The 10,721-nt window shown below is 42.6% G+C and overlaps 1 protein-coding gene across 1 annotated transcript; it reads left to right on the top strand.

The window, feature by feature from the left end:
* Positions 1–395: 395 nt before the first annotated feature.
* LOC137881584 (G-protein coupled receptor 22-like) lies at positions 396–6,471 on the top strand. Its single transcript, XM_068723582.1, has 3 exons — positions 396–849; positions 1,956–3,112; positions 4,081–6,471. Exon 3 carries the CDS (start codon positions 4,085–4,087, stop codon positions 5,402–5,404), a length of 1,320 nt encoding a protein of 439 aa, XP_068579683.1. The 5' UTR covers positions 396–849; positions 1,956–3,112; positions 4,081–4,084; the 3' UTR covers positions 5,405–6,471.
* Positions 6,472–10,721: the final 4,250 nt, after the last annotated feature.

Raw genomic sequence — 10,721 nt, forward strand, 5'->3', positions numbered from 1 at the left:
ATGCAAAAACACACTGTCCATGACATAGTGACAGAGCTAATTAATACATTATTCCCGTATTTTCTGCTGTTTTTCCTTCAACAGTCTGCCTATCTGACTCTGCAGCAGGTTGTGTGTTTAGCGCAGTGTCATCTAAGGTCCCTACGCTAAAGCGTAGTACTGTAGAAGCTTTTTTCAAAATCACTACAGCCCCACACGGGATGTCACAGTCACTGTCAGGGAAGAGAGGATAGAGTGAGAACAAAAGGAAATACCTCCCCTCGCTGGAGAGGAAAGGGTTAAGCCTATTACAGAACACCAATCATGACTGGGGGAGCACTGCAAACCTCCGCAGTAAGAGAGAGAGAGAGAGAGAGAGAGAGAGAGAGAGAGAGAGAGAGAGAGAGAGAGAGAGAGAGAGAGAGGGAACGGGGGAGTGAGGGAAAGAGAGGAGAGCAAAGCGGGAGATAGAGAGATACCAGGAGTGTGATGGTTTGCACTTCTATCCAGACAGTTAGGCACGGAGGGAGCGCAACAGAGAGTTGATGAGATGAGTGTTCACAAACCTGTCCATATGGATGATTAAGAATTAAAGGGAGGAGAAGAATCCCACCAACATCCCTGTCAGGACTAATCTCTGTGGACTTTTTTTTCCTCAGTCTGGGACTCCGGAGGGAAAGAACATCTTTCAGTTGTGTGACCCTTGCATGTTCATCAATATTCAATCTCTATTCGTGGATTACTGCTTGAAGGAGCAGGAGATCAACCAGCAGTTTCAAATCGGTCGACCTAGATTGCTGCAGGGCTGCAAGCAGAGGGGACAGCGTGGTGTTTGGACCAGCTCCGAAGCATCTGTGTTTACCCTGCATGGTGAGCTCTGCCGTGTCTTGATGGGGCACTGTTGTTTATTGGTTTGATATTCTGCCATAAGTGGCATAGAAGGTCTGTGATGACAAAGACAACTCATTGCCAAACAGCTCTGTCACCACAAAAAAACGCTTTGGATTAAAAACTATCAATATTATTTCCTGAATAACTTCAGTTATAATGCATTGTTGACTTATTGAGAAACACTGGTTGTGGTTCAAGTGAAACCTATTAGTAACTGATTAAAAAAGCTTGTCTTGTAATTCCATGTAGCTGTTAATGTTAACATCACACTCTAAAAGGCTTTTGAGAATTTGTTTATGCACTACAATACCTCACATGCTGTGAGCTGATCTGTTTGTGTCCTATTCCTACACACGCATAAATATTCCAAACTGTCAGGCTGAATATAGGAGAAGCTTGATATGCAATTGTTCACTTTAAGATCTTCATGACATACATGATCCTCTCTTTAATCTAGTACTGAAGCATGGTACTCATTGATCATTTCTGCTGACATTGTGGCATAGTAAAGCATGGCATCCCTCACTGAGACAACCTTGAAAAATGACCGACATGTTCCTCTGAAGAGATTACATGGATAATATATAGTGACACACGAGAGGGCATCTATGTCTTCATGACAAGTTCCCAGAGGAATCACACGGCACCAAAGCTCTAAGCAAGTCTGGCCTATCATGAAAATGGTATGACCCTTTTAGCACCCCTGTTGCTGTACAAGTGACATAGAATAATTACCACTTAGCATGGTACTGTAATATTTTACTCAAAAACAACAAGAATAGCAACATATTACTACAGTTAATCCGAAAAACGGGAAGGTGGGATTATCTAATACCAGTTGCTTTTATTGCAAGCCCTTAATTAGTGCTACTGTTATGTTAATGCAAAAGCAAAGATGTAAAGTGAATCAGACGATACGCAGGAACATGATAAGACATCAGAGGCTTGTTGCTATGCTAATGAGAGTTTCCTTGTCGCCTCGCTGCTGAGGATATCTTTATTTTCAATAACGCATCCCCCACACATCCCTCTCCTACTCCTCCTACTCTCTCTCGACCATTACCCTATCCTTTCTCTCTCTTCAGGTCGCTGTGAGCGAAAGATGTGGAATTGACGGACAGATGCAGCTCCTGCTACCTGAAGTCCATTCCTTAGTCCGGGATCTTTTTGCAAAACCACAAGACACTCTCTCTGCCCCATGAACTCGCTCCCACTACCTCATGAGGATGACCTTCTCCTGAATTCCTGAATCAACCCCCCCACTACCATGCACATATAAAAAGTGGTGATCAGAAATGTCTCAGTGATCACACATGTCATGGTGATTGGACACACACATGCTCTCTAATAATCTGCTCTACTCACGCCATCTCTGGTGATTGAGGGTTCAGCATGTCGAGGGCAAACTGGAGACCTGTGCTCGATTTACATGTCAATGGCAGCTGGAGCCAGGCGTACAGAGACTGATGAGAAAGGTGGAGAATAAAGGTCTGTTCCATTAGTGGTCCCTGGGGGGACATGGGCCTGAATGCTGCCCGGACACACTGACCTCTCCTGGACAGATTCTGGACAATACTATGGTGTACACCGGGGGAATCTACATGGCCGACTGACAAACTCTGCCTCTTGGAGTACAAGCCGATGGATGTAACTCTTTTTTTGTATTTACAGATCTAACTACTACCTTCTTATTGAAGACAAAAAGACAAGGCTTTGAATCATTGCACAATGAGCAGTACATTCCAGCCCTGCGCAGGGGAAAGAGACTGTGTGTCTATGTTTTCTTGGTTGGCTGTGTCTCTCCTGCCTGGGAATATCATGACATTATAAACAGGAGGTGGCTACAACATCTTAACCCTCTTCCACTCATCCATCAGAGCTCCCACCATCACCAAAGAAAACGGACCAGACATCTGAAAAAAAAAAGTCTGTAGAGGACATTAGCCTATATACTCTAAAATCCACTGGGTGCAGGTGGCCGATTCCTTAGCTTTCTTATCACTGAGGTCAGGAAGAAAAGACTGGCTGCCCATAGACAGTCTTTGGTGAGACGGACAGGTGTTTTTTTGGCTGTCAGCCTGGGAGGACTAGTGAAAGGAAAGGCCTCGCTGGGGGGCTCTGCTGGAGCGGAAACTCTTTTCCAAGGGCTATGTTTGGATGTGATGCTTGTCTCTGTGGATGCAACATGGACTTTATGGCCTGATTACACAGCCCTGGTATTCAGATAGTGCTGGCGGGAAGGGTAAATATGGATAAAAAAAACATTTGTTTCTCTCCCTGTCACCTTTTATTAGTATCATTATTATAGAGTGCATGTGTAATAGATGTTTCTCCTCTAACCCATTATTGATTACAGCTTCAAATAAGTTTCCTTTTTTTGGTGCACTACTTGATCCTACAATTATTGAAGTTCTGTCTGAACAAACATCTTGTATTCTGAAGTGCATCTCTTAAAGTTGGACGAGTGCTGTTGACAAACTTAACATAATCTTCTGGCAGAATATTCTTGTCAGTTATGAACCACCTCCTTTAATTTGGCAATGACTGAAATGCTGCCAGAAACGACGAGTTTAGTTAGCGTGGAACATACAAAGTATGTTATTTCCAAACTCAACCCTATCATATTAATCACAGCCAATTGGGGCTAAAATAAGCTTTCTTTATCATGGCCTTCATGACCTCTGGTTTATGCTCAGTATGTATACGGTAAATGCTAAAAAACTATGTCAGCTTGAATGTGCTGTTCAGCTGAGGCTCAAAAGAACACTAAGCCACAGCTAAGCCACTACAAAGCCTCAACATACTAAGCCATTAAGGCTATGAGGTTATTAGAATTTAATTTCTTCCAAAGTGTTTCTGTTATGTGCCTTCGCTGGGGAGGCAACTGTCTGATCAAGGATGGTGATAGCAAAAGCAGAAGCTGATTGAGGCAAGATAGTTACTAGTTAGTCATGCCATGTACGTAGTGAGACAATCTAATCTGCAGGGCATGATAGGAAACAAGTGCCAGCACTGTGTCTGAGAGTCTGATCTCAGCATTTCTTATTTAAAACTCAATACGCTTCCTATCATTTGATAACTGGCAGCACTACGTCTGACAAGATTTCTCAGATGCGTGTGTTAATTACGACTTTCTAGGGATGCACATGAACATGGACCTCTTCTTTTTCCTCTTCATGAATTCTCTTTTTCTCTTTTCTCTACACGCAGGATAATGCATATCCTTCCCTGCCCTGAACAAGAAGCCACCATGAGCAACGTCACGGTCACCGACAACACTGAGCCCATCAGCCGCACCATGAGTCCGGCAAGCCCTAGTCCCTATCCCTATCCTGTTAGTTTCCAGGTCTCCCTGACTGGCTTCCTCATGCTGGAAATCCTCCTGGGCATGAGCTCTAACCTCACAGTGCTTGCCCTTTACTGCATGAAGTCGAACCTCATTAGCTCCGTCAGTAACATCGTCACTATGAACCTCCATGTTTTGGATGTGCTAATTTGTGTGTGCTGCATCCCCCTCACAATCGTGGTGGTGTTGCTCTCCCTGGAGGGAGACACTGCACTCGTCTGCTGCTTCCATGAAGCCTGCGTTTCCTTTGCTAGTGTCGCTACTGCTGCTAACGTGCTTGCCATCACCCTCGATCGCTACGACATTTCAGTCAAACCAGCCAACCGGGTGCTGACCATGGGCCGCGCCCTGACCCTGCTGTCTGCCATTTGGGTGCTATCCTTTGTTAGTTTCCTCGTACCCTTTATTGAGGTGGGCTTCTTCGCCCAGGGCCAGGCTGATCTGAACCAGACAGTGGTGGAGAATGTGGTCCACACTAACCAGTACTACACAGAACTCGGGCTCTATTACCACCTGCTTGCTCAGATTCCCATTTTCTTCTTAACTGCCGTTGTCATGCTCATCACCTACTCAAAGATCCTGCAGGCACTCAACATTCGCATTGGCACACGTTTCCACGCTTCACAGAAGAAGAAGGCTCGCAGGAAAAAAAGTCCATCCATGACAGCCATGACAACAACACAGCATGAGGCCACAGATGCATCCCAGAGCAGTGGCAGCCGCAACCCCACACTGGGTATGCGTACCTCCGTCTCTGTCATCATCGCCTTGCGCAGGGCTGTTAAGCGCCACAGAGAAAGGCGAGAGCGCCAAAAGAGGGTTTTCAGAATGTCCCTCCTGATCGTGTCTACCTTCATGCTGTGCTGGACGCCCATCACAGTGCTCAACACAGTCATCCTGAGTGTGGGCCCCAGTGACCTAATGGTCAAGTTGAGACTGGGCTTCCTGGTCATGGCTTATGGGACGACTATCTTTCACCCTCTACTCTATGCCTTCACTAGGCAGAAGTTCCAGAAAGTCTTGAAAAGCAAGATGAAGAAGCGAGTAGTGTCGATCATTGAGGCGGATCCTACCCCTAACAATGCCATTATTCACAACTCCTGGATCGACCCAAAGAGGAACAAAAAGGTGACGTTTGAGGACAAAGACGCCCGACAGAAGTGTCTGTCTTCTGAGGACGTGGGGTGAATGATCTCATTGTCTTTACGGTATACAGTCAATAAAAGCAGCTAAAACTGACATCAGGTCATGATGAAAAAGGGAACATGTTAATCCAAAGCAGTAATGTAAATAATATGTGCAATAGAATGTACAAAAACAAGAGGTGGATAATTTATTACTATTTATTGAGAACAAATGTAGGTTTCATAGATAGACTATATACTGTACTGTAGATATTGCATGGCTTTTTGTAATGGTAGCAACATACAGAGCATTGTGTACATACATATACATGTACAGCATAGGGTAAACAAGGTATTTAAATAGAGAGAAAGAAGTAGGAAGTACTATGTTCATGTATATTTATAATAAATTTCGTGTTCACCTACCCAACGCAGCAAAAAGCTTCCTATTATACCCTCCCCCAAGTTAAATGTTTGCGATTCCTGTAACAACTGTGAGATTACAACCATTCATCACCATGCCACTTGCTCTGAAACCAGACCTGCAATTCCCAGTGACCACTGACCTTATTGCCTGGGAGCCCTCTGAGGGAAGGCAGACAGGTCACACATGGAAAGAGACAGGCATGGAAAGGAAGCCGCAAAAGTAATGTATGTTATGTTGCTATAACCGTAAAGCTATGGGGTACTGTTCACAATCACTGCTTTTAGAGTTAAAGAAGAACACTCACATTCCATAGACACAACAGAAGAGCATGGCTCTCATCACCTCTTTGACAAAAAACAGATATAATCAAAGCAAAGTCTGTTTTACTTTACCAGTCGCGTCTTGGAGCCAAACGGAAAATATACAGTTGCCTTATTTTGGTTTGATGAATTGAGCATGACTTTACAGTGAGACAGGCAGAGCACATATTAAACACAGTGAACAAAATAATGACAAATATTGTTTTAAACCTGAGTGAATTCTCAGAGGTTATGTTTTCATAAAGAGGTTATTTAATCAAACTAGAGGAAAATGTTGAAAATTGTTGTATTATCAAAGTGTCTGTTTTTAATAACACAAGCCGAACAACAATGCTCTCCAAATAAGCAAATCCATAACTGCAATAAAGAACTACTGCAAAAATGTTGACGCCTTATAAAAGATTCTGTTTACAATCCACAATAACAGATAATGAAGTTCTTCTTCCCTGCCTTTGTATGTCTACCAGTAGTGCGTGTCCTCCTTTGTTTATCAAGGAATACGATAGTGAAACTGTATTTCCCAGGTGGCTGTTGGTGGTAGATTATAATTCAGCCAGCCTAATATTTTCGGCTCAACTTGTCCTAAATAAGTAGGAATAATATATTCATAAAAATGCAGAAAAATGTCAGTGGTAATAACAAGAAAAAAAGCTGTCAGCTTATTACATTCAGGCTGCGCTCTAATACCGAATCTAGATGAAAAGTTACAATGTCCATTAGCATATAAAGGCATGCTCAGCTAGCCTGGCAGCTCACTTCATTACAATCCCTGGGTCAAGTATTACATTCTCTCTAAGATGTGGACATATACTGTGCAGTGCAGTCACGTGCATGCATAAAGGTGCACACACACAAATGCATATGCACACTGTATGCTTGTTTATCTCAGGAATGAACTTATTGAGTGAGCTTTGCTGTCTCAGGGACAGTAAAACAAAATTGAAGAGCCCTTTAGATACTAAGAGCACAGGGCTACTGGCTACCAGAGCGATTACACAACCTTGATCAGATGCTTCTCTGGCTGCCAGACCAGTGTGTGGTTTGTAGCACAACAGAGAGGGCTGATATGGGAATATTGATGCAGGCAAGGTTCTTTATGACCCTGTAGTAAATAGGCAGTGTGGATGTCACGGTACCTTGAGGGCATGTCTGTGATTGAGAGAGGAAATGGGATGAGGGCCAGCAACAGATTAGCTGACAGGGGAGGGAAATGACCTATGAGATGAAACATCGAGCCAGAGGATATATTTAACAAACACATGTAAACAGTATGAGTCCAACTTTTAGTAGGATATTGAGGCGGTGCATCAATATACAAATGTATAGGCTTATTCCCATTGCCAACATAACAATGATTCACTATACTAACAGCTGTGTTCCACTACTGAATATATCTTTTAGCCCTCTGCTCAAATGTCGGGTACTAATCCAAACTTAAATCAGTGTTACTGAAAAAAATCTCTTTTATTGATTACCTTTTTAAAATGACCTCTCAAAGACCAATACAATTTACAGTATCTAGGTCACAATTTGTTTTCTATCCTGGGGTGCAGCCGGCACTAGCTAAGCAAAAAAAAAAAAGAAGGCTTTTCAAGCACAACCAACATAGCATGATGTTCTGACTGAACTGCCACGTTGTTAATACGGCATTATTCAGTCTAACATTCGCTTCTTGTTTCTCGTCTTTTTCTGTTAGGGAGGGGGGGTATTTTGCTCTCACTAATCACTGAGCTTGATGTATCCGTTCTCTTGATGTCATTTTCAGCCAAAACTGAACTGATGAGTACTGCATAAGAGTAGTTAGCTATAAGATTATCATGTTCATTGATGTGAAATGATGCTTTTGATGAACTATTTGCTATTTTATAGCCACTTTGCACACCGAGCTACGTGACACGCCGAACCTGTCAGCTTCTTTAACTTGATCCTCATTAAGGCCATCAAGAGAGAAAGTACTAAATCTTGTAGCACTAAACTTTTCCTTGACTCTCTTGGGGAGAATGGCACATACTCCTTTCTTTTAAAGAAATGCCTTTAACGCATGGCGGTCTAAATTCACAAGCTGGATAGCTCCACCTTTTTTATTGACGCTTGTTGCTATATTTGTTTGGATTCTGGCTCTGGCAGACGTAGATGACGTTCCTAACCTTGGCCCAACCTATAAACGGCACCAACAGGCTCAGTACTTTCTCCAACTGGGGAAAAATCCGTTCATGAGAGCAACAACAACTCTAAACCTCTTACGCCACAAATAACACTGATTCAATATCAGAGTGGATGCACTTTTACTTAAAATAGCCCTCAATGTGCTCCAGTGCGCTTTTGAAATATTCAGCTTAAATACCGGATCTGTACCAAACCGCTATCCAGAGCTTTGAGTTGTATTGTAAAATGTTGTTTCGAACATTAGACAATGACCGGTGACCTTAATTTTGTCTCAATCTCATTATCATGAGAACATTTCATTTCATTTCTAAGCTGCATTAAGGAATTATGGATATTAACTATCCAAGGTAAAGAAAATGCAACAGAGCGTTGACATACCCTTGCTTATTGAGTTAATGGCTTATTAAGGACTTATAATGTTGTAAAATATAGGTTAGTGAAGCTTAAAACCACTGTGACGTACATAAACATGCCCTGTTAAGCATGTGTCTAATAACTTAAGCAAAAGCTGTACAATTTACACCATCGTCTAATCTCATGTGTCTCCTCTTTCCTTTTAATATGTGTATCATTCCAAATAAATAATATTGTGAGGGGCAAGCATTTACAGCATTGTCTTTTATGTTCATACTCTGAACTGAGCAGAAATCTACCCTTATTGTTGTGATTGCTATTATATTGACCGTGTGTAGTTTCATGTTTCATTTTGGCCCACATGGGACCACTTTAATGTAGACATTTACAAACCATCTCAAGGTCAGCGTTGCTGGTTAGCATATTGGACAGGTTAGCAGGCTGCCACTAGACCTCTAACCCGAGGTGACCTGCAGAGAAAAAAATAGGTCAATATACTACCATACTCAATAGCAAAGCTTCAAAGACTCTTTACTGTGAGCCTTAATAGAATCACTTGACCCTGATGTGTCCTTCTCCTTCTCCCCTATACTCCACAATAAGGCTGGTGTTTAGTGCTGTCCCTCTCACATACATTATGTCCCTCCCCCTTTCGCTCAGGCAGCCATCCCAGTTTCAGATGCCATCTCTTTCGGGCTCCTCTCTATCCAGCCGCAGACACAGAATAAAAGCCCGGGAAATCATATTACTCTGTCCGTATAGAGCCTCTATTGCATTAGGTCAGCCAACACTCAACTGTAATTCTGCTATCGTAGAGAAGAAGAAAGTGAATTGAGCACACCAGCCAGCACAGCTTGACAAATTGTTGCTCGTGGTCATTTTCCAAATGTTACTCTCACCAAGCCACATGTACTGTAGAGATGGAAGGACACTTTACAGAGCCGGAAGATATATGACTCTGATCTACAACATATATACGCTCTGTACAAGAAAATCTATGACTCAGATAGAAACTAGGAATCAGAGGCAGACAACGGGGTATAACCTCTACCTCCTGTGACCTTAATGGCACCATTGTGTGGTATTGAAGGAAAATAACACACTGGTCTAAATCAATGCTGTGTAGAATACTCCTCTCTGTCAGTATCAGTCCAGCACAGATGTTCAACGATAAATGAAGTGTTCTCCTTTAATATGCAGTCTACATCAGAGAACACCTTTATCCTACGGGGCAAACACGAAAAAGCTGCTTATATGCATGCCAAAGTGGATGATATAGAATATTGTTGTATTGTAATAGAAGAAAAAAAAATGCTGGAATTTATATGTACACAAATTGTCCATAGCACAATAAATGCTTATGTTATGAAGCATGGTACTAGAGACTGTTTAGTGTGTAAGAATTTTACATTTGATGAAATGTGCCATTATATTGTGAAATCCTCCTTTAGGAAATGTGAATCAGACAAAGGGAACGACTAGCATAGTCTTATCTCACTAAACCAAAAAATGTGAAGGACAAAACAAAGTCAGAAGTGCCGACATGGCTGGATGCCCAGACCCTGTGTGTGTGTGTGTGTGTGTGTGTGTGTGTGTGTGTGTGTGTGTGTGTGTGTGTGCACCTGCCAGTCAGTGTGTGATTGTCTGTGTGTGCATCTATTCAGCAACGTGTGCATACTCCAGCAAGTGCAGCTATGTCCAAACAGTACGTGCATGCAGCTATGTGTCATTCCAATTGTTTTATCAGGCAGTGACAGAGTGTCAACCATCGGTGTGAGAGGTGACACAGCAGAGAGGAGATTACTGCCCTCCAGCTCTCTCTCCACATGAAAAGATATGAATGGGACCACCACAACAGAGCTCACTACCACAGCCCGGCAGCTTGAGACACTACAAGGTGAAGATTGGTATTATTAAAGCCAAAAGAGACCAATACATTTTAAATATGTTCCATTCTCTTTCAAATATCCTCATGTCACAATAGAATTGCAAAGTGGCAGACGTTGATTTGAGTGTCCAGGGCTACTGAAGTGAAGGTCCGATTCATTTTCATAGACAGTGTTGGGCTTGAATGGACTCATTATGGTTGAATCATCAGTACAAAAGCTGAGCAC

The sequence above is a fragment of the Cebidichthys violaceus genome, unplaced genomic scaffold, assembly GCF_023349555.1.
Source record: "Cebidichthys violaceus isolate CVI_PGR_0920_01 unplaced genomic scaffold, fCebVio1.0.p SCAF_3, whole genome shotgun sequence".
NCBI lineage: Eukaryota > Metazoa > Chordata > Actinopteri > Perciformes > Stichaeidae > Cebidichthys > Cebidichthys violaceus.

Bases quoted from the DNA above. Each gene is read 5' to 3' on its own strand.
- LOC137881584 (XM_068723582.1), top strand. From the start codon at position 4,085: ATGCATATCCTTCCCTGCCCTGAACAAGAAGCCACCATGAGCAACGTC.